This window comes from Equus przewalskii, chromosome 16, assembly GCF_037783145.1.
Source record: "Equus przewalskii isolate Varuska chromosome 16, EquPr2, whole genome shotgun sequence".
Taxonomy (NCBI): domain Eukaryota; kingdom Metazoa; phylum Chordata; class Mammalia; order Perissodactyla; family Equidae; genus Equus; species Equus przewalskii.
Window position 1 is genome coordinate 22633223 of NC_091846.1, and position 25458 is coordinate 22658680.

At 36.6% G+C, this 25458-nt stretch overlaps 1 protein-coding gene across 5 annotated transcripts in view; it reads right to left on the reverse strand.

Annotated features, from left to right (window-relative positions):
* The window catches only part of RB1 (RB transcriptional corepressor 1), a 155259-nt gene that overhangs the window by 55287 nt on the left and 74514 nt on the right, over positions 1-25458 (reverse strand). For all 5 annotated transcript variants that reach the window (XM_070578233.1, XM_070578232.1, XM_070578235.1 and 2 more), the window contains 2 exons: positions 25363-25439; positions 24161-24357 (listed from right to left, as the gene is read on the reverse strand). In XM_070578233.1, coding sequence (XP_070434334.1) covers positions 24161-24357; positions 25363-25439 — 274 coding nt within the window. The remainder of the gene's footprint in view (positions 1-24160; positions 24358-25362; positions 25440-25458) is intronic.

Below are 25458 nucleotides of genomic sequence, written 5' to 3' on the forward strand. Positions count from 1 at the left end.
TTACGGGAGAAATTACTATTACCCTCTTGTCAACAGGAAGATGAATCAAAAGTTTGTAAGATTCTTCACAAAGTATACATAACAGATGACAAACATCGGTTTTCTCATCTTTAAAACTTCAAATCCCAGGTAAATCTTACCTTCACAACAGAAAGAGTATTAAAGTTCTTTTCCTTTGTTACTGTTGCACTTTAAGGTAAATTATATATTCCGAGGGCTTTCTCCTTCCCCAGAAAATCTAAATCAATAGAACTCCAAGGATTTTACTTTCTGTTACCTTAAAATGACAACAGCTAATCCTCCCTCCCAAAAAACTATGCCCACTGTTTTTAATATCTTTCCTTTCCAGATTAACTCTCTTCAAAGGAACAGAAGTAAAATGAGAATTTTTTTTTTTTTTGAGGAAGATTAGCCCTGAGCTAACATCTGCCACCAATCCTCCTCTTTTTGCTGAGGAAGACGGGTACTGAACTGACATCTGTGCCCATCTTCCTCTGCCTTATATGTGGGAGGCCTGCCACAGAATGGCTTGACAAGCAGTGCGTAGGTCCATAGCCGGGATCTGAACAGGCAAACCCCAGGCTACCAAATTTTTCGAGGTGTGGAGAAAAGCTTTACAGCATCCTAATGATTGATTATGAACTTTGAAATGATCTTTTCTGAGAAAATATCAAGCAAGTAACTAGTTTACCAAAAGAATGTATGAAAATATATGTATTATATATAATACATTCACAGAAAATTCAAAGAAACTGAAAGCATTACTTTATCCAGGAGTTTTGACTTTATATTCTACATTCAAAATACTAAAAGTAAATCTCAGATATCAATCTTAATTATATAGTATTTAAAGAAATTAGTCACTCAATTGAGGAATATAAAATAGAAAATGAAACATCAGCCAACTTCATATACCAACTGAGAAACATTTAATTACGAATTATATGTAGCAGCAAGAGTCTGAAGCAATTGCTTTTTGGTCCTGCAATTTTGGACTCCTGATGAACCAGGTATCTGGTCTTTTGTCAATATATTAAGTTACTATTACCTAGTAAAATCTTTATTACCTCCCAACTATTTTACTACCCAAACTTTTTTAGTGTCTGCATGCCAATCCAACTCCAAATGTCACAAATGAGGAAAGATGTTACCTGGTGCTCTTATTTGTGAATGAATTTTTATACAGAAAATTTTGTAAACAGTGCTCACTAGTGGATGAATCTTAAGGTAGTTCTAAGGTAAATTTTTTTTTTTGAGGAAGATTAGCCCTGAGCTAACATCTGCCACCAATCCTCCTCTTTTTGCTGAGGAAGACCGGCCATGAGCTAACATCCATGCCCATCTTCCTCTACTTTATATGTGGGATGCCTACCACAGCATGGTGTGCCAAGCAGTGCCATGTCCGCACCCGGGATCCAAACTGGCAAACCCCAGGCCGCTGAAGTGGAACGTGCGCACTTAACTGCTGTGCCACTGGGCCAGCCCTGTAAGGTAAATGTTTTCAAAAAGCTTCTTTGGGCTGGCCTAGAAACCAAATTATCCATTTAAAACATGATTTCTAAGAGGGGCTGGCCCCGTGGCCGAGTGGTTAAGTCTGCGCGCTCCGCTGCAGGCAGCCCAGTGTTTCGTTGGTTTGAATCCTGGATGCGGACATGGCACTGCTCATCAAACCACGCTTGAGGCAGCGTCCCACATGCTACAACTAGAAGGACCCACAAGGAAGAATATACAACTATGTACTGGGGGGCTTTGGGGAGAAAAGGGAAGAAACAATAAAACCTTTAAAAAAAAAACATGATTTCTAAGAAATAAATTCCTAACTAAACAGGACTAATGGACAAACTTAGGGACACAGAACATATGTAAACCAACCAGAGTATTTAATGATCAACAATATTATTTAATTAAAAAAATTTTCCAGAGATCAACATAAACATAATTCTAAAATCACTAATTCTCCAATTTCTATTTTATCTCTTTCTCCATCTTTTTTACCTAATGTCTGCTATTTTCTGACCGTCAATTTTATGAAAGTACAAAGAATATAATTAAACAGGGCAATAGACCAGCACAATAAAAGAATAAGAAACTAACTTCAGGCAAACTTCTCTACTAAGTCTTTCCCCTTCTTCCCTCTCTCAAAAAAGATTTACTCTAGTAACTCCTTAACAGAGTACAAAATTACCTCTTTCATCACTTTATGAAAGTGCTGAAAAGCAGTGGAAAAAACAGAATCCAAGAGGACCCCAGAAGTAGAGATAATCATGAATTTAATAGCTACCAAACAAAACTTGCTTTACTCATATAGATTCAATCAAGTAATTCTTGAAAATAAAGTTTAAGTAAATATTAAGAATGAGAAACAAATATATGTTACATACTTACAGCCAAGTTGTAGTTAATAGTCATAGGGTGAACGTACTGAATTCTAGTACCTTCCTATCAAAATGGCTTCTGGTAAATTCACAATTTAGAGCTGAAAGAGCCTGGAGATATCTGACACAACTACTTCACCTTAGATTGAGGAAACGGAAGAACTAAAAGGCTAAGTAAGTTGCAGAGGGTCACATAACAAATTAAGGTAGAGCCAGGATAAGTGACATGCCTATTTCTTCAAAAGCAGCAAGGGAAGGAGCACATGCAAAGGCCCTGTGGGAGAGAAGTTGGTATGCTGAAAAGATTAAAAGAAAGCCATAGTGGCTCGAGGTGTAGTGCTGAGATCTTTGATGTACTTATAGGGCATGAAAAAGCCCTGTTAAGATCTGAGGAGATGTGGAAAGCACTGAAGGACTGATTTGAAGTAGAGGGAGAGACATGATCAGAGTTGCATTTCAAAAAGATTCTTCTAATTACAGGGTAGAGATGCATTTGTCTTCAGCAAAAAGAGAAAAAGAATCATAATAAGAGCTATATTTATTCAATTTAAATTTAAAAAGCTGTTCTCATCCTTTATTTTGACTATGTCCTTTCTCTCTTATTAAAATTGCCTCTCTTTTTTGAAATGATGGTGATGATGGATGGGAAGAATACCTTAATGTTGTTACTTGGCATATTTAGTTAGCAGCCCTTGTGGAAAAAATGGTACATTCCTACACCGCTGGTGGGAACATAAAACGTTACAATCGTTACAGATGGGAATTTGGCAATATTTAACATACACACATTTATCCTTTGACCTAGCATTCTCACTTTTAGGTATTTACCTGAAGACACACTTCCAGTAATATAAAAATACATATGTACATGGCGTAGCATTATTTGAAATTGCAAAATATTGGAAACTACCTAGATGTCCAAGCACAGAAGATTGATTGAATAAACTGCAGCACATATACACAATGTAGCAGTATGTAGATATCCAGTTTTATATACATATGGATATCATTGGTATCCAGTTTTAAAAGCTGTCAGATTCTCCATTGCCTGAAAGGAAAAGTTCAGTTTCAAAGTTCTCCAAAATACGGTCCTGACCACTCGAGATTTTGGCTTCTTTTCTGTCTCCCAAACAAGATACCTCCACTCCACTTTGGTCTATTACTTGGTCCTGTGTTCACAACTCTTACTTTCTTGACTCTAGAGATTTAGGCACATGACACACTACTTGCCCCTCTCCACATCCCTGTCAATAAAGCTCACTCTGCTCCTCTTCTCCGATAAAATCCTTTCAATCCTACAAGGCCCAGGTCAACTCTAAACAAAATCTTCTTTGATGATGCTTACTGCCTGTATCACTTACTTGGTATTTATTTGTGTCTTTGTTGGTTGTCTTTTTATGTGGGCTATGTCTTATCTTCCTAACTAGACACCTCAAGCTTCTTGAGGAAAGGGATTATGTTTTGTATGTCTTTGTATTCTCTATAGTGCCTAACACAGGATTGAAATAGACCCAAAAGAGCTTGGAAGGAATGGCTTAGAGTGAAGAACAAATTAGATGTTATTTGCCTACTAGACTGAAGATTAATTTTTAATAACCATTATCTATTTACTTATACAGTATCTACTCTGGGTATTTATCAACGTAGTTCTAATAAATGTCCTATACTTGCACACAAAAATGTAAAGAGACTAAAGATTTTCTTTTGTTTCACCAAAACTATGGTTCATTTAATTCTTCAAAAACCTAAGGAAAACAATGCAAATTTTCCTTTATTGATACTACTTTGATACAAGAATTCAGCTCTTGCAGTTATCACCATAACGCTTATTATGATTTACAATAACATGGATTCATCAACCTTAAATTATGTCCATTAAAATCCTCACCCTTTAGATATGATTATAGAGTTGTTAAAATAAACCACTTTGTTCTTGAAGACATTCTTTATACAACTATCTGACTTCTCTCTTGGAACAACTATTTTCTAGGCCTGCTGTATCCTAGGATTTTTCCCATTTTTTTGCTCTCTAGACTCCTGTGACAGTTTCCTCCTTTCTTGGATTTCTTTTTCATTCTGCTAAGGCAGATTCTCTAGTAATTTTATTTCAAAAACGATAGCCAAGAGATAAACTTTCTGAATCCCTGCACGACTGAAAACTGTTTCACTTTACCCTCGTGTTTGACAGTGTAGGTCAGATAGAGAATTCTTGGTTATCAAACATCCAGTATTCCTGATAAGAACTGCGATGTTGACCTGGATCTTATTCCCTTGTAAATAACTTACTTCTCTCTGGAAGCTTTTATAATTTCCTGATTACCTTTGGAATTCTGAATTTTCACCAAGATGTATACACATTCATTCATCTTTAGTCTCTTTAGATTCTCTTTATATTCATTCAATCTTTAGTCTCTTTCCATCTGCAGCCTCCTGGCTTTCATCACCTTTGGAAATATTTCTTGTTTTTAATTATTATTTTCTGTCCTCCACTTTCTCTAGTATTTCTTTTGGGGATGGACAGATAGATATTGAACTGAAGTGCCTCCAAATACCAAAATACAGGCAATAAACCATCAGCACAGCAGTCTGTTGTATTTTCCTCTTAGGCAGAATTATCTTTCCTATTTCTTTTTTTCCTTGAAGTCTGTCATAGCATTCTGATTACCTCAATTTCTACTCTGTTCTTTTGTAGGCACCAGCAGGAAGCTGCAGCCCTGTGTGTGTACATGTACACAAAAGATGGGGTGGGGCCAGGCATGTATTTGTATAGTTTGTACACTACAAAAGCAGAGCTTCATCCTAAACTCTGCATACCAAGCCTAGGGCGGCTGTGTCCAGAGGGGCATCTTTTTCAAATTCATTAGTACAAAGGGACATACATTTTTCTGATTCTTATAGGCTGGCAAGGCCTTAGATGGAGCATTGGTTGAGGTGTTTCATGGACCGGTAGTTCTCAAAATGTGGTTGTCAAAATGTAGAGGCCAGACTAGCAACATCAGCATGATCTGGGAACATGTTAGGAACACAAATTCTCAGACCCTATTCCAGAAACGTTAGGGTTGGGCCCAAAGATCTGTAAGTTGTGCTTTAACAAGCCCTCCAGGTGATTCTGAAGCATGCTAAAGTTTGAGAGCCACTGGCAGAGAGCACATTAGAAAATTCTCCTGATTACTGCCCCACCTGCTGCTATGGGCTTCGAAACTGAGATTCCCACTTGGACCAGAGCCCTTTCTGGTGTGTATTCAGAGCTGTGGTTTTCTCTGTTTTGTTGTAGCCATCAATACACACCTCATTTACTTTTCATCCTCAAAAATGAATCAATTTCTCTCCATAGTTTTTCTACTTGATAGTCTCAGTACTGGTGAATTTCACCCCCAGGTGTTTCTTTTCTTTTCTTTTCTGTCACTTCCCTTGGATTTTGGGGGAGAAAGGAGATGTAAGTGTGTAGTCAGTGTGCTATTTTGAATGAGAAAATACTCTAATTTTAAAAGCAACTGTCCAAGTCACACAAGCAACAGGCTAAATTACACAAGAAAAAGTTATACTACTTAAACTCTTTTGCTATTGCTAAAAAATAATATGCAAAGGCTTTTTCATCAAAACAAAGCAAATCCGTATGCTATGAACACCACAACCTTCAATTTAATTTTCTTTAAAAAAGGATAATTTTTCAACTATTTAACCAATTACTGTTGGCTCATATTTTATTTTATTTTTCTGGTGAGGAAGATTGGATCTGAGCTAACATCTGTTGCCAATCTTCCTCTTTTTGCTTGAGGAAGAGTGCCCCTGACCTAAGATCTGTGCCAATCTTCCTCTATTTTGTATATGGGTTGCCACCACAGCATGGCTTGATGAGGGGTGTAGGTCATGCCTGGGATCCAAACATGTGAACCTGGGCTATTAAAGCAGAGCACACCAAACTTAACCACTATGCCAGGGGGCTGGCCTCAGTTCATATTTTAATAGGACATAAAAACCTACAAATCATTTTATTACAATGCTTTATTTTAAAATAAAGAACTTTAATTACATGAGTGTAAAATATTCACATTGGACTAAAATTTAGGCTTTTCAGGGAAAAACATTTTATGTATAGTACTTGATGAACAGAAGAAGCAGTTTATTTAAATAAAAATGAATATTACTTACAACAGAGCACTAACAAATTACACCACTTGGCTTATATGTCACACATGTAACTTTTGCTCATGTCCAAAATAACTGGTTTCAAAACTGTTGGGCAAAAATTGCTATACTTTGTGTCGTGGTCTCCTAAGATTTCTTTACATCAAAACACATGTAATTCAACATAATCTTAGCTATTTAAGAGAAGGAAAAAAATATGGACACGTATTAAAAACCAGAATAGGACATGTATAAATAGTATGTCCACAAGAGATTATAGAGTTGTTCCTAGAGAAATAATCACAAAGGTCAGGGATATCATTTCTGTATCATCATAGCAACTTTTACCCAAATCCATTCACCCAGGCCATTTATTCATTTCAAATTGTACTGTGGAAAAGTTTATTTTCAGAAGACCTGTTGAAATATGCAAGTTACGGGGCGAGCCCCGTGGCTGAGTGGTTAAGTTCGCGCGTTCTGCTTTGGCGGCCCAGGATTTCACCAGTTCGAATCCTAGGCACAGACATGACACCACTCATCAAGCGATGCTGAAGGAGCATCCCACATGCCACAACTAGAAGGACCCACAACTGAGAAAATACACAACTATGTACTGGGTGGCTTTGGGGAGAAAAAGGAAAAATAAAATATGCAAGTTAGATCCTGTTCTAAAAGCACATAATATTAAAAGTGTCTAGTATGCCTAATTGCAAAGATGATGTAAAGTTTCTATTTTCAAGAGTTCAGTATCAGATTAGTGAATCCCATGTTCATTTTTGTTTATGACGCATGTATGAGTAAAAGATAAGTCATTTTACTTCTCTACTTTTCTCATTTTAATGTTTAAAAGAAAAAAATCAAAATGACAAAAATAAGTTATAAAAACCAGCATTACTTAATACTATAAATGAAAAAACTTTTAGACAAATTACCTTAAAACATGGAAAGGGTAAGTATAATGACCAGCTATTAATAAAAATAATAATTTTATTAATCTATTAATAAAGATAAAAATGACCAGATATTAAACTCCAAAAAGGAAATGAACTTAAACAAAAGATAGCAAGAGAGATTTGTTAGTCTTTGAAGAATTCTTAAAGAGTATAATGAAAATTTTAAAGGGAAATCATGTGTTTTATTTTAATGGTAGCGAGAAACACTGAAACTTAGCAAGAATAAAAAAAAGGTTTTCTGAAAGAGTGAGAAACAAATCCAGCTATTTCATAGTCTATATTTCCTTATCATGTTCTAAATCTAGCATTTAAGGAAGACACCAAAAATGCTTTTGATACTTGGCCATTTCTGACAATAGTGGAAAATATTAAGAACCAATAAGTAAATTAATAAAACCACATACGCAAGGGCTACTAACGTGTGTTTTGAAACAAACTAGGTTGTGACAGTTCGGAGTTTTGAAAACATGCCATAAATATCTGGAAAAGATAAATGTCAAAAAGTTGGTTCTATTTTTTTAATTAAAGGTAACTGAACTTCAACAATTTAAGAACAATTGCCCTACACTGGTTCTAAAATTTTACTAAACTCATTAATTAATAATAGCCTCTTACTTAGCTGGAGAAATTCAGAAACTCCATTAATTAGAACAGCTATCTCATAAGATACTTCTACTCTTGTTTCTTGCATATCTAGGTTCGAGGGCCCTTCCTCACTATTACAGCTAGGCTATGATTATGCATGTAGAGACTGAAACTTTTAAGACTATATTCAAGGAATTTTCTCACATCATGACCTTGTAGAAGATCCTCTGAACAAGAATACAAGTGCTGCAATTTCCACAGGTTAAGTACAAAGGATATTTCCAAGCTATTCTTCTACATTTGCTATCTCCCTTCTTGTTTGTACTTGAATAATGAACTAACACTGCCCTCAGGGTAAGTACTGATATGATTCATAACTAAAGCAATATAACAAATTCCAACTGTAGTCTAACAGCAAACCCTGCCCACATTTAACAATGCTGGAGTTCAGTTTTTCCCTGAACTTTTTCCATTTTGAGAAGGCAATGGGGTGGGGGTGCCTCGGGAGAAGAGAAAAGTTCCACATACTTATAGTAAGCCAGGATAAACAGATCCACTACTGTTTAATTGTGTTCTCAGTTCTTAAGAAATCATTGTACAGTAGAGGAAAGGGGGTGAAGTGAAGGGAACTAACAATTGTGATGTTTCTAAAATATACCATTCTGATAAATGTTCACTTATTCCTCACGATAACTCTTAAAGTATTATTATCCCCATTTTACAGACAAGGAAACCTGAGATAGAGACATAACTTGCTCAGAATCACACCAAAACAAGTTACATCTCTGAACCTCACCTTTCCTTATCTGTAAAATAGGAATAGCAATGTTTACCTTCTGTGAAGATTAAACGAGATCAGGTGACTCCAAATCCCAGGCTCCTGCTCCAGCACAGTGACACTCACAAAGAGAAAGATACAAACAGAGATAAAACACGAATAAAGAAACTAATCACAACAATGCACATACCCAACAGTAAACTAATAAACATGGAGAGGCAGCACAGAGGTTAAGAGTGCACTCTGTAACTTGATAGCCGGAGTTAAAATTCTGCCTCTGCCATACACTTAGCTTTGTGGACAAGAGAAACTCTCTCAATTCCTGGGTGCCTCAGCTTCTTGATCTGGGAAATGGTGATAAGGATAGAATCTATGTCACAGAGTTGTGCAAAGTAAATGAGTTAATACATTTCAGCTCTTTTAACAGTGCCTGTAATAGCACATGTGCAAAAATATTACTTATTATGATTTCCACACTGAAATGTCAAATGCATAAATGAGGGTCATTTTGATGCAGGTCTGTATAATGATCTGGAAAGATTGCAAATAAGTAAGCCAGTGATGAACTTTTTACAAGCTCTGATTCCTATAGGAAGTTTCTATGAGCCAAGGGACATTTCTGAATGGTTGGATTTTTTTTTTTTTAACATCTCTGAATTTCTTTAGTCTCTGTGCCAATTCATGAACAAGGAGAATGCATAGCATGGACAATGAGGGAGGGGCAAGGGAGACACGAATGGGCAAGTCACAAATACTTCTTCACAGGGAACTCCGGCAATTTCTCATGTGTGTCAGTGTTCTATGGACTAAAGAAGGAAGCAAATGCATAGAGAAAAGAATAGATTGAGGGCTCAAACACAGGGTTCAAGAGGAGAAGGCACCTGAGCAAAGGTTTAGACACAGAAAAGATTTTATGTTTAAAACCATAAACGGATCTGGATCCAGAACTCAGCCTCACATAAGCATTTAAAACAAAAGAAGACTTGCATTAATTTATAACACTTATCTCAGTGTCTCTGAATTTTCTGTTTTTTTTAACCTATGAGGAACCACATACAAAGCCACTTAAGGCTTCACTGATCCTTAACAATTATGAAGAAATAGTTATTAAATTGAGCTTATATTCTTACATCTTTCTTAAGCACTCATCTATTCACATTTCAGTGGATAAATATTCACGTGCACTAAGTTACTATCCTTATTTTAATTGTTTGTCTGCTTACCTATATTTTTAAATTCTCTCTAGGTTAGTTCACAGTAGAAAACAAGGTCACTCAAAAATTTTATTTCTAAGATATTGCCTTCCTTTATTTTCCCTTCTCAGGCTTTACATTTTTTCATTCAGAATTATAGAAGACTTTAAACATACCTGGAATCTTTCATTGAAAACTCAAGTTTTAACATTTCAGAAAATGTTATGAAAACAGACCTAACTTTCTATTTCACCTCATTCCCATCCTTCCCCTCCAATCTCCTTGAAGGATAATCCAAATATCTAATTTCATCAACCCTAAATTATGATGAATTCTAAAAACTTATTATATTAAAATCTCATTTCTGAGAGTTGCATGAATGAAACATATATGCACATGAGTACTTCCTTTTAAAATACTGTTTGCTCTTTTTTGTAATGTCATCTTTTAATCTCTTCTTCCCGAGGAATACATTAAACCAATAGTGACAGTGTACTTGACAAAGGAGCTGGCGAACAAATGGCACTTTCTTCCCTTCCTATTACTAAATAGCTCTTAGACAAAACACTTACCTTGTTACTCAAGATAAGAAAATATATTTTTTCACTTAGAATAAAATTAACTTGCTATTTATATTGCTGCCTTTTATACCATCCCATATGCTTGACTACATGGTGCAGTGTTTAATAGAAATAATGCAGTACAATGAAAGAGCACTTTACCAGATCAACACAGAATTTGGAATCAAACCAATATGGGTTCAAATGCCAGCTGGGTGACCTTAGATAAATTACTTAACCTTCCTGAGCCTGCTTCCACTTATGTAAAATGAAAATAATATTAACAACCTCACAGGATTATGAAAATCAAATTAGACAAATATTTTTGGGGCACAGCACATTGCAACTGGTCACTCACTGAATGTTAGCTTTCCCTTTTCATCCATTGCTGATTAGCTCCTAGGTGGGACACAGATATTCGGCGTTTCTCTTTCCTCATGCAAAACTAGAGCCATGCCTACACCTCCTACTTTGCAGAGTTAGTATAAAGTACCAAGATTATTTCATATGAAAGCCCTATAATGTAAGGTCATCTAGAATCTGGCTATTCTAACGAGTGACCCACAGGCTAGCAACATCAGAACCATCCGGGAGCTTGTTGGAAATGCTGAATCCCAAGCCCCACCTTGGACCTACTTGATAAGAATCTGTATTTTGACAAGATCTCCAGGTGATTTCCTATGGACATTAAAGTTTAAAAAGCACTGGTAAAAAATAACCCTCAACCTGGAAGAAAAGAACTTTGTCAATATTGTGCGGAAACCCCAAAAGGACAAAGGGCATTTACAATAATGCATATTGACTTAATTAGCTTAGGACAGCAAGTTAGAGGAGGTGGTGTGGACTGGTAGAACTTAAAGCAGTGAGAAATAACTGAAGAGGAAAGGCAGAAAAAACCAAAATACCGGGTAAAGAGCACAATATTCTGCAGAGGCAAATGAGGATTTCAGCCCATAAAAAATATACATAATGATGTTTATAATGATATCTCTGGCTCAAAAAGAAAAAGTAGGGGCTGGCCGGGTGGTGCAGCGGTTAAGTTCGCACATTCCACTTTGGCGGCCCAGGGTTCGCTGGTTTGGATCCTGGGTGCGGACATGGCACCGCTTGGCAAGCCATGCTGTGGTAGGCATCCACATATAAAGTAGAGGAGGATGGGCATGGATGTTAGCTCAGGGCCAGTCTTCCTTAGCAAAAAGAGGAGGATTGGCAGCAGGTGTTAGCTCAGGGCTAATCTTCCTCAAAAAAAAAAAAGAAAAGTAAAAGTAAATCAGCTCTGTTGAAGAAGACAAGAAAGTATGTATTCTATTTCAAGATTTCCCTCAAGAAAACAAATTTTTTAAAAAATTAGTACATAAAAAAAATCATCTGGTACATTCACTTTTGTGCAATGTGTTATTTACCCACGCAGCTAGCTTTCCATTTTTAACAAGATTAAAAACTCAATAACTTTTAAGACTAAATTAGTCTTAAATTAGTACACATCTACCATTGCCAATGCTGGGCCATACATAATTGTCCCTTATCATGCCTCATTCCAGGCTTTCCTAATTCTGTGGCTTTCCACATTTCCAGACCTGTTGCAAGTCTTTCGCCATCCACACGTGATCACTCCCTCCTTTGACCTTCATGGCTTATGTTATTTCACAGCATATTACAGTGATTTACTTTTCTTTCTTTCTTTTTTTTTTTTTGAGGAAGATTAGCCCTGAGCTAACTACTGCCAGTCCTCCTCTTTTTGCTGAGGAAGACCGGCCCTGAGCTAACATCCGTGCCCATCTTCCTCTACTTTATATGTGGGACACCTACCACAGCATGGCGTGCCAAGCGGTGCCATGTCTGCAGCCAGGATCGGAACTGGGGAACCCCAGGCCACCGAGAAGCAGAACGTGGGAACTTAACCATTGTGCCACCGGGCCAGCCCCTGATTTAATTTTCTACTAGGTTCCAAGATCCTCTGAAACTTGAGGCTATTTCCCACGTCATTATATACCTCAAGGGGCAAGTACAAGTCCTTTAAAGTATTTGATATACAGAATATCAGGTATGGCCGAAAGAGAACTGGGAAGAACTGAGCTAAAGGATAACAGGGAAATAAGACCTCTGTGTTATCTTTTTTTGAAAGAATTCTTCTTCAATATTTTATAAATCAGGAAGCAATTCAAAGGAATATGGACCCACATTTAGTAGTGGCAAATAGTTCTTAACATTAAAATAGTTTTGTAAAAACATAAAATATTTGACCTAAAAGGATTAAAATCTTTTGGTCTGTCTCAATTTACAAAGCAAGAAACTAAGGCATAAAGACATTAACTTGTACATGGAAGAGCCAGGACGTCAAGCCAGGTCTTCTGATTCTATGTCCCACATTAGGCCATGCTATCTCTCACTGGATAAATGTGGTTTGCTCAGAGATGGAAGAACTCCATGGCTACAGCAAGTGTTTGAGAAATAGTGGAAGTAAGACTGGAAAGTAAGGCAGGGCCAGATTATTACAACCACAGTTAAGAGGCTAAATTTTTCTGAATGACAATAGGGAGCTATTGTGGGTTCTTGAACAGGAGCAGAACATGAAAAAGCATTCAGGAAGATTAATTTGGCACCAAAGTATAAAACAGAGGGTGGTGCCAAATTTGGGAGACCAAACAGGAGCCTACAATGGTAGGTTAAATGTAAGAAAGTGATGACTTGATCTATGGAAATGGAAATGAAAATAGATTTTTAAAATAATAATGAAATAAATCTAAGAGACATGGTAAAGTTTTGCTTTGTTTAAATTGCAAGACTCTGTATCTAACTATAGAGAAAAACAAGAAAAAAATGCTTGGTATTCAAGCCTGGACAATTTGAAAAGCATGGTAAAAATATAAATACTGGGAAGCAAAGTCGTAGTTAGAGAAAATGAAGTAATTTCAGTTGTGAATGGTGAAGTCAAGTCTCCTAAATCACTTGAGAAGCTATTAGTCAGCAGTGGGAGTTAAGGGCAGGAAATTAGGAACACATTGGTCAGAGTGAGAAAGACTAAAACCTTACTTATATTTTCAGAAAGAATCATTTTTATTTATTTATTTTTCTTTGAGGAAGACTAGCCCTGAGCTAACTGCTGCCAATCCTCCTCTTTTTGCTGAGGAAGACTGGCCCTGACTAACATCCATGTCCGTCTTCCTCTACTTTATATTTGGGAGGCCTACCACAGCATGGCGTGCCAAGTGGCGTCATGTCCACACCTGGTATCCAAGCCGTTGAACCTCGGGCCGCCACAGTGGAACGTGCACACTTAACCGCTGCGCCACCGGGCCGGCCCCAGATTTTTAAAAATTAAAATAAAATGCTTCCTCTTGCTGGCAAAAAAGTAAATATATGGTTGCTTTAAATAACTCATAAGGCGCTTTTAAAAACCTAACATAAAACGTTTTTCATTATAATAGCATGGCTGTTGTGTAAATATAATATATGGCATCATATTATTTCATTGTACTTACCCATATTTTTAAAAAGTCTTAAATATGGCTTAATCATTATCTTACAATTCACTCACCTTCTTGAGACATAGCTCTCAGTAAAATGTAATTATTTTAAAAACAGTATCTAATGGTAAATACTAAAACCTCTGTGCAAAGTGCACCAGAGGTTAATGATCCACCATACAAATATACAACAGATATCCTTTTTGGCTTTTTCAGAGCCACAGGCTCTTCTCCCTTTTGTGTTCACTTCCCGTCAAGTTTGACATTTCAAAAGAACACCAAAGCAGCTTAAACACTTGTTTATAAGTTTGTCATAAAATAAGGACTCTAAAAATATAAGCTATTCATTACAGTTGTACTGATGTATAAAATAGGCCTTCATTTAAAATTTGGAAAAATGAAAAAGAAATATACTCTTTTTTCATGTAAAAGTGCTTTGGCCAAATATTTGTATAACTGAATGAATCAACTTGATAATATTTGGTGAGTACAGAAAAATAGTATGACAGAATCCAACTTAATGAGTCAGCTATATTTGACAACATTTAAAGGACATTTGACTTCATGATTTATTAAAATTTAATATACGGAAATAGTTAATAAGTAGCACTTCTATGCTCTCCAAATAGTAATTACCCCTCTGAAACAATATTATTCAGGAAAACAGAAATAATACCCTAAATATTCTTTAAGTATACATATTTATAAATACTGTACCAAACACTAAATCCATGATGAAGGAATAGAGACCGAATTTGTCTTAAACTACAAAATTGACCAACATAAATAAAACAATAGTTTTCGGACACTGAACAACAGGCAGCATAGGACAATAATCCCTGAGAGAAAGAAAACAAATGGTAAGCCCCACCATTGCCTCAGCTTACCGCCTGGAGAGAGTTCCCAGGCTACAAGGCAGGGAGGAGAAACGGAAATAGAGCCCAGCGGTCTCCCATTGAAGAAATAGAGTTAAGACTTCAAGGAAGCCAAGGCAGCTAAAATAAGCTGGATAGGATACCCAAGAGGAGAGAGCTACACAGAAAGGAGAGAGCTGCAAAGAGAGAGATCCAGGGTCTGTGGAGGGTTACTCTCAAGTCTTCAGCTAAGTATGATCAGTGCATGCATGTGACGAAACTACCCAAAGCTAGGGAGAGAACCATTAGAAGCAGCAGAATCATTCCCGGAGCTGACACAGGGCCAGGAAGAGTTCTGATTTTCACCAGCAAGAGTGGAAAAACCTTGTAATATATGGGACATCAGCCAGAATGCTCAGAAGGGCACTACTGCCTCAGTAGTGGGGAAAAATCAGTCAAAGATTAAAGACTGCTCTGGCTCTGTCTAAGAACAGTAACTAAAGTCTCGAAAGAATCAAACTGTTTCCAAGTAACTAAACTGTGCCCCAAAAGATAGCTCAAGAATAGGGAAAGGAATATGAAAATACCCATGACCCAGCAAGGTAAAATTCACAATGCTGGCATCCAATAAAAAATTACCAAAGAGGCAAAAATGCAGAAAATAAATGACCCTTAAAAAGGAGAAATATCAGGGGCCGGCCCTGTGGCCGAGTGGTTAAGGTCACGCGCTCTGTTTTGGTGGCCCAGGGTTTCACGGGTTCAAATCCTGGGCGCAGACATGGCACTGCTCATCAAGCCATGCTGAGGCAACGTCTCACATTCCACAACTAGAAGGAGCCACAACTAAAATATACAACTATGTACTGGGGGGATTTGGGAGAAAAAGGAAAAAATAAAATCTAGGAAAAAAAAAAAAGGAGAAATATCAGTCAATAGAAACAGACTTAAAAAGACACAGACTTTAGAATTAGTAGACAGAAACTTTAAAACAGTTATTATAACTACATTCTATATGTTCAAGAAGGTAAAAGAAAGCATAAACATGTTAAAGAGAGATATGGAAGAAATAAAGAATGACTCAAATCAAACTTCCAGAGATGAAAAATATAGTGTCTAGGATTAAAAATATGGTAGATGGGATTAATAGCAGATTAGACATTTCTTTATAAGCTCTGCCCTCCTAGACCGTACTTTCGATTTGTTCTGGAGGCTGCATCTCCCCGGTTTGCAAACTGTATAAACAATAAAGCTTTTCTAACTAAAGTCTTGTATTCCAGATACTTCTGTGGACAAAACAAGTAAAAGGCAGACTTCTTCAGAAACAATGCAAGCCAGAAAACAGTGGAGCAATATTTTTTAAGTACTGAAAGAAAAAAACTGTCAATGTAAAATTCTACATCCAGCAAAATATCTTTCAAAAACAAAGGTGAAATAAAGATTTTTTCAGACATAAAAAAGCTGAAAGAATTTATCACAATAGATCTATAAAACAATACACACCAGATGGAAATCTGTATTTATACAAGGAATGAAGAGCACTGGAATAGTAAATGTGGTTTAACTAAAAATACCTTTTTTTTTAACTCTCTTTGAAAGATAATTTGGTTTATAATTTAATGTAGAAGTAAAATGTATGTCAGCAATAGCATAAAGGTTGGGAAAGGGGAAATGGAGGTCCACTGTATTAAGGCTCTTATGCTATACGTGAAGTGGTATAATACTATTTAAAGGCAGACTATGAGAAGTTAAAGATATATATGATAAATCATACAGCAACTAGTTATAAAATAAAACAAAACAAAGAAGTATAGATAGAAAGCCTACAAAGAAGATAAAATGGAATAAAAAAATATTCAATCCAAAAAGCAGAAAAAAGGAAAAGGGGAACAAAGAGGACATGGAACAAGTGGAAAACAAGTAGTAATATGGAGAATTTAAACCCAACCATATTAATAACCACATTAAATTTAAATGTTTTACACATCTCAATTAAAAGGCAGAGACTATCAGGATTAACAAGGCAAGACCCAATTATACACTACCTATAAGACATAAATATGTTAAAAGTAAAAGAATGGGAAAAGATATGCCATGCTAATATTAATGAAAAGACAGCTGGAGTAGTTTTACTAACGTCAGACAAAGCAGTCTTCAGAGCAAACACCATTACCAGGGACTAAAGACGGTCATTTCATAATGATTAAGGGGCAAATTCAAGAAGACATCATAATTCTAATTGTTTATGCACCTAAATTCTATATGTAAGACACTGAACTAGGTATTGTGAGAGAGATTTTTTAAAAAGTAGGACAAGAGTTTTGCTTTTCAGGGCTTCTCTAAACCCTCTGTTCCTCCTAGTCCCTCTTATCTCCTGGTCACTTCCTTTATGCGTTGAAGACTTTGGTCCCTAGTCCACATTCCTCCTCTCTATCACATGTCATGGGTGACTTCGTCACTCACTCAGCCTCCTGGTTCCTTGACATCCTTATTTCCAATGGTCTTCATCTCCATTTCAATTCAGTCATGCAATCCCAGGATTATTTCTTAGAATACATAAATTACCCAGAAATGTTCTATCTCTGAAATATTAAGTTGAAACATTTCACTTTCTGACTACAAACTCTTCCTTTCACCCTCACTGTCACTCCCACTACACCTATTAAATTTCACTAAAAGCTCCTGCTTCTTAAAATCGCTACTTTATCCATCAATCTCCTCCTATTTCCCCTACGCAGCTGAAACTCCAAACCTTAACACTTCACTCACTCTCTGACCAACTTCCTCACCTTACTTGCCCCATTATCATTATATTGATCTGCTTTGCCAAATGTGAAAATCCTGGCTCACTCTAGCTGTCCATCTTTTCTCGTCCTATACCTGGATGCAAGGTGATGCTGGAAAAAATACCACCACACAGAGCTGGGGTGGTACTACAAATTGAGGGTTTCTATTCTCAAAATTGCCAACAATGCTGCCAGGCAAGCCTCTTGTCTTTCACCAGTCAGCTTTCTCTATTATTCTCCTCAGCAACTATTTCAAATTGTGTCCACTCTCCTCAAACTTCTGACTGCTCCACTTTGCACTTCCTATTCTACCCCAATCTCCCCACCCTCAGCAAAGTACCTCAGCTCTATTTTATAAAAAAAATAAAAGCCATTAAATGGAAACTTCCTCAATTTCCTGCCATGGCACCCACATACGACCTTACCTGCAACTGCTTCCATTCTTTCCATTTTGCCATGTGCTATTTCCCAGCTCACCCTGCCTCTCCCTCAAACAAGAGATGCATCTATTCCAGGGGACCCCTTGAATCTGGGGAAGCCTCATGACCACTTTGACCAACAGAATATAGATTCCAGCTGTGGTCCTTTTAGAAGCCTTTTGGAAGCCAGTTTCTATGTAAGAAGTGTGAGTAGTCTAAAACCAAAGCGCTATGAGAAGGCCAAGAGGATGAAACGCCACATAGAGGAGGGAAAAAGGAAGTGGGGAGGGGAGTTAGGGAGAGGTGTGCACATACCAAGGAGCAGCAAGGTGCCAGACCTGTGAGTTAAGAAGCATCTTGGAAGTGGATCCTGCCCCAAACACTTGCTGACACCACATGGTCAGAGATGAACTGCCCAGTCAAGCTCTTCTCAAATCCCTGACCCACAGAATCGGGGGTAAAATAAAACGGTTGTTTTAAGCCACTAATGTGTCATCCAGCAATAGAGAACACTCCTAATGGCTCTTTTCCATCAACATTTAACCCTATTTTTCCCATTTAAAAAAATAAGCTTCCCCCTACTCATGTACCTCCAGCTATACCTTTACTTCCCTTCCCAGACAGGACTTCGGTAAAAGCTATCTACAATTATTGTCTCTACTACTTTATCTCTGATTCACATCTCAGCCAAATCCCAGTGCAGTCTACTCCTATCCCCAGTACCTGTAACAGTCCTTGCTCCTGTCACCAGTAGCTTCCCTGTTGCTGAAACCAAGGACCACTTTCCAGTTCTGACTGACTTCCCCTACAGTATCTGAAACAGCAAGCACTCACTCAGACCTTGTAATGCTCTCATGCTCTCTCTCCCTCTTTACAACACCACTTCTCATTTCCTCCTACCTATCTGGCTGTTCTATTTCAATCTCTTATAGGCTTTTCTTTTCTGTTTATCCCATATGTGTTGAAGCTCCTCAATGTATAACTACATTCTCCCCTTAGGAAATCTTATTCATTCCCCAAACTTTAGTTACTTGGGAAAACGTAGGGATTAACAGTTTTGGAGCCAGAGAGACCTGGGTTCAGACCACAGCTCAGCCATTTAGCTTGCGTGGTGTAGGGAAAGTTACTAAGCTTCTCTAAGCAAGCATTAATTTCTTCATCTAGAATAATAGTATCTTGTGGATTATTATGAAAAGTAAATGATACTATGAGAAGTACTCACCACAGTGCCTGGCACACAATAAACTGCCAATAAAGCATTGCATTTTTGTTATTATATATGTGGTAGCAGCTCTCAGGTTCATACTCCTAGCCTAGATTTCTTTCCTAAGCTCCAGAGACACATATCCAACTGCTGCTTGACACCTCTACTTGAATGACCTACAGTCACTTCAAACTCAACATAATCAAACAGAATTCATCTTCCCAAGCAAATCTCATCTAATCCTGGTATCTTATTTTAATCAGTGACACTTCCTGGATGTCATCATCAGTTGACCCCTTCACTCTTACTTATGTAATTAATTGTCCCATCTTATAAGACAATGCCACATACTGTTCTAAGTGCTTTACATACATTAATTCATTTAACATGAGACACGCACATGTAATAAGATATAAAGCTTATAAATGACTAGTAAGTAGTACAGATGAACACTGTACGACTATAAAGAATGACTATAGACCAGGATGGTCAAGGTTGTGTGAACTCTGAATAATTTCTTACTCATGCATGATTTTATAACATGTTGCAATGATCACTTGGAAATACTGGTTCACTGGATGATGTAGATCTTATAAAGGTTGATGACTCTCCATACAATATCAAAAAATCACATTTATGGGGCTGGCCCAGTGGCACGCAGCAGTTAAGTTCACACGTTCCACTTCTCGGTGGCCTGGGGTTTGCTGGTTCGGGTCCCGGGTGCGGACATGGCACCGCTTGGCAAAAGCCATGCTATGGTAGGTGTCCCACATATAAAGTAGAGGAAGATGGGCATGGATGTTAGCTCAGGGCTGGTCTTCCTCAGCAAAAGGAGGAGGATTGGCCGTAGTTAGCTCAGGGCTAATCTTCCTCACCAAAAAAAAAAAAAATCACATTCATTAGTATCACACTGATTTCATCAGAAAAGTCTTTGAAGTATTGGAACAGCTGTCATGCTTATGGTGGAAACAAGCTTAACAAAATTCTAATTTTCACTTGAAAACTCAAATTTATCATGGGCAACAATTATTGTCAGTTGTTTTAAATAACATACTTGAGAATGGAGACAATAAAATTAATACTTTTTACTGGTTCATCAATGACATTCTTAAATGAAACTGACATGTTCCGTTTTTGTTTTATTTTGTTTTGTTTTCTTTTTTGGTGAGGAAGATTCGCCCCGAGCTAACATCTGTTGCCAATCTTCCTCCTTTTGCTTGAGGAAGAGTGTCACTGAGCTAATATCTGTGCCAATCCTCCTGCACTTTCTATGTGGGATGCTGCCACAGCATGGCTGGATGAGTGGTGTGCAGGTCTGTGCTAGGAATCCAAACTGGTGAACCTGGGGCCACTGAAGTAGAGTGTGCAAACTGAACTACTATGCCACCAGGCCAGTCCCTCCATTTTGTTTTTTAACAGAGTTTGTGGTGGTGAAGAATACAATGATTACTAGCCAGTTTGGTGGTACTGCTTTGATATGTGCAAAGGTTCCAACAGTTTTACATCACCAGCATAAAATGTCAACAGAGTGAAAAAGATAAATAACATCTTAATAATAATATGAAAACAAGTTTTACCCTGTAGATTCCCTAGAATGGTTTCAGGGATCATCAGGGAATTATAGACCTCATTTTGAACTGCTGACATAAGAAAAGGAGGAGACAAAGGTTTTAAAAGAGAGCCAGCAGACTTAAAGCTCCCATTCTAAAAACATGCACTTGGCTCCTCTGACCCTCTTTGTATACTGGGTAATTTTACAACTGTATCCTCATGAATGTTAAGTTATAAAGATTCTGGATTCTGCTATTTTTCTCAAAAAAGCATTGTTTTATTTTGTTTTTAAGCAGGCAATTATCTTTGTTGAACTTGAACTGTAAACTGTTGAGTGGGCAGGAGCCCTGTCTCAGTTCAGATCTTTTGCCTTTCATTAAGCTGCTTTGAGTCTGTTACACAGCAATGATTCAGGTTTCGGAGATGTGGGTAGACAGAATTTGGACGCTCCTTCCTTTGCAGGATTCTTCTACTGTCTTCAGTGGTCAAGGTTTCCCCCAACCTTTTTTCTAGTTTCCCTGGTCATAAAGCCCACAGTTTGCCCACTGACAGCCCCCTCCCCACACTACTATACTTCACCACCTCCTGCACATAGCCCCAGGCTCACAGCTCTCTTTCTCTCCTTCACTAAAGTCTGTCTACTCTTCCTGTCCAGTGATTTCAGGCAGTTGCTTTCTGCATCATGTACAGGTTTTTAGCTGTCTTTTTCGCCGGGAGTCATATGGTAGAGTCTTCTTCCATCAATATCAAATGTATAGGTCCCCCACAAAAGGTTTTTATTTGAGGAATTCATAAGGAGATTTGCATTACAAAAAGATTTCTCTGGCTGCTGTGAGTGAAATAGTCTTAAGGTAGCTAGAGATGTGGGGAGATGAATAGGAAGAGTCCACAAATAGCCCAGGAAAGAGAGGTCATTTAGAGAATAAAGCCCCTGGTATACCTTGGTTTATAAAGCCTTTATTGAAAAAATTTGATAAATTTTGAATACACTGAACTAAGATATCCTAAATCTCATTTCATCATCTGCTGGCAATATAAACTGCTTAACAGATTTAAGAGGCCTAAACATCTGGAAGTCATTTAATCTAACCCTTAGGTATGATTCATTCTAAATCACCTCTCTCCTCCAAATTTCCAGAGAACAAGATTTTACTGGGATTTTCAATGGATTGTTTAGCATTTTACACTCATATATTGCCTGTTAATCCCCCTGAAGTCAAAAGAAACAGAGGTGTACTTATTCCTTCTTAAAAGTTATACTGTTCTTGATTTCTTATTTCTCAAGATTGTTAAGCAAAAATGCTGAATCCTTTCCCCATGCAACCATGAAAAATACAATGATGTTCTTTCTTTCATTCAATTATTGGGGAGAAAAAGTAAGTAGTAACTCACTTGATGTTTCTCTGGGTAACTGTTTGAATATGTTCTTACCAATCTACAGTTTAATGAGAAATTCTTAGTGTGATACAAAATCAAAAGACTGAAAGTTTGCTCTGATTCTTCATCTGGGTGTTGGTAACATAGATGTGTTCAATTTATAAGAAATTCATCCAACTATCACTTGTAATATATACTTTTCTGCATGTGTTATACTTCAATAAAAATAAAAACAACAAAGTCCATGAAAACTCAAATATATCTACGCTATGTTCCTTCTCTAAAATGTCAATTATTCTCACAGGAAAAATCCACAGTATTCTATGTGTGGCATGACTTATCTTCACAGTTACCTACTACAACTCTATTCTTTTTATGATTAAAAAAGTAACATGCATTGATTTTTCTTAAATTCAAACATTAAAGATATGACTAAATAAAAATCTTCTATTATTTCATCCCCTAGAGATACCATACTTAGAATTTAAATTCAGAGGTTTATGACTTTCACATAATCCTATTACTAATAAATTGTACCCTTTTCCAGTCTTTGGGCATGTCACTTTTCCTCCAAAAATTCTCAAAAGTAAAGGAATATTGTTCAGACTCCTAGAACGCCAGTAATTAAACTAAATAGGCTTGGGCACAAGCAATTTTTAAGCAGCAAATTTATACTATTTCCTCCACAATTTTCAGAGCCCATATCACTTCTGTATCCTCACAATGTCTACCCCAGTGCAAGGCATAGAGTAGATGTGTGCTGATGGAAATAAAATTAATTCTCTAAATGAAATGAGAATAGTCACTTTCAGATGATACAGCAATGTCTTGATTTCAATTTCTAGGAGGAAAGAGTGCATCAGCCTCTGAAAAGCACTCTCTACTTATTTTTTAATTTATTTTTGCTACTTTCATTTAATCCCCCCATTTCTGAGAGTTTTCTCTTAACCGCTCCTTTCTTATAAAGTGGAAGGTCCTGTATAAAAGAGTTACCAAATTCAATAATAGCAATGCAACGTCATTCTATCAATTTGCCCTACTTCTCTACTTTTCTATCCACTCTGTCTACACGGAAATACAAGAAAACATAAGAAATAAGTTATCCCTTAGACATAAAGCTTTTAAAACATCAAAAAATTAAAACTAGGGTTACATGTACAGATTAGGATTCTAATGTAACTAAAGTCTTAATTTTTTGTTGTCATTTCTACATACTGGTATACAAAACGGTTTCCAAAGAAGTCAACTCTACATTAATCTACAAATCTGATGATTCACTAAGTACTACCCAACTATGCAGATTTAAAGAGCACAACGTAAGAACTTCAAATAAATATTTTACTATTACTACACAGACAATGCCACCGTTACTAAAACAAAAGCCTTATCAATAGCTTGTATGCCATAAATACAATACCTAGGGAATATAATTTGTGCTCCTATAATGCTATAAACACTAACTGTAACTGAACAGTAGTGCAGATTTTGGGATTATCTTTAACAATAGGACAAAAAAAATCTGGCTAAATTGAACTAAAAAGCTGTACTTTTGAATCATCTAAGTAGCATAATCTCAATTTTTTTTATCATTTTCTTAAAATTTAAGAGAAGACATTTAAATTTTCAAACCTGACGCCTCTATTTTAAATAAACTACTCAAACACTTTAAAGAATTCCACTGTGTTTTCAAGTGCCATGCTTTAAGAAAAGCTATTCCTAAATAAATCACTTTATCAGATGGTCTGGCAAGCTCAAACAGAAGGAAACTCCATTCTAATATTCCACTTGATTCTTGGCCTATACACTGAAATCGCATTACTCAATAAAATGCATATTTGCTCTTGAGATAAATTTTATCAAACACCTCTCACTGAAAGATCATTGTTATCCATACGCATATGAATGTCTTTAATTACTTTAGCTAGTTACTTACTGAAAGCCATGCAAGGGATTCCATGATTCGATGTTCACATCTTTCTAAATGTTTTATCATTTCTCTGGTCAAGTTGGCTTCTGCTTTGATAAAACTTTCAATCACTTTGTAAAAATCAAAGGCTTTTAAATTAAGTACATTCAGAATCCATGGGAAGGACAAATCTGTTCCAGTATCAAGATTCTGAGATGTACTTCCTAAAAACGAAAGAAAAAATGTAACTTAGGTATGAAATGTTAAGCCTTGAACTATGTATTTTTAGGTTGGAAGGTTTTATCAAACAAAAAATCTTAAAACATAATAGAAAGCCTAAACAAAAATTCTTATTTAGAGCAGAATATTTTATTCTGGAGTCCATAAACTCCTAGGAAATAGGCTTCCAAATTTTGGGTCTATGTGCACATACGTATTTCCTAGATAGAGGGCTCATAGCTTTTATCAAATTTTCAAAGGTTTAAATACCCTAAACTTACATAAAGAACAGGTTTAATATCCAACCAGCAATGCATTAGCATATCCATCTTAAGTGTCTCGTTAATCGTTGGTTGGGGGAGTAATCTTCAAGATTTTGCTAATTTGATTGCTTAGAAAATGGTACCTCTTTTAAAAGCACATTTCTTGGTTATTAATGAGGATTCCCAGTTTTCCATATTTGCTTACTAATTTAAGTTTCTCTTTTATTGTGTATTTGTATCCTTAGATAAATTTTCTTTTGTTTTTGCAAACACTTATTCTAACATTTGCAACATTATCTACAAAATAATACATGTTCAAAATTATATTAAAAAAACACTATCAGTGGCCTCTGTTCTGTTTATCTGGTGGATTCTAGCTCCAACCCTTGGTCACATGACCATAGCACTGTTTCCATATCAGTGAATACTGCTCATTAGTATTCTTTAGGCATTCTACAATCACACAGGTCTTTGAAGGGATTTCAATAGGTACACTTCCTAGATTCAGTACAGCCTAGAATAGGAGGTTAGTGAAATACTATTCCCAAGATGACATGAAATAATTCAGATAATAAGCCACTTAAATGGCTTTACAGTGACCAATTACATTCTTCAGTATAAAATGATCTATAATATGCATTTCTTCTCCTTAACTCCACCTCTCCACAAAAAACACACCACACCTTAGATAATTTTATTTTACCTTTAAAGTTAACTAAAATGTTTATTTACTAAAATTTAACTTACTGCTATACGTAGCCATTACAACCTCAAGAGCGCATGCCAACAAAGACATATGAAAGACGTTGTCATTCAGGAGTTTGCTAAAGGAAAAAAAAAGAA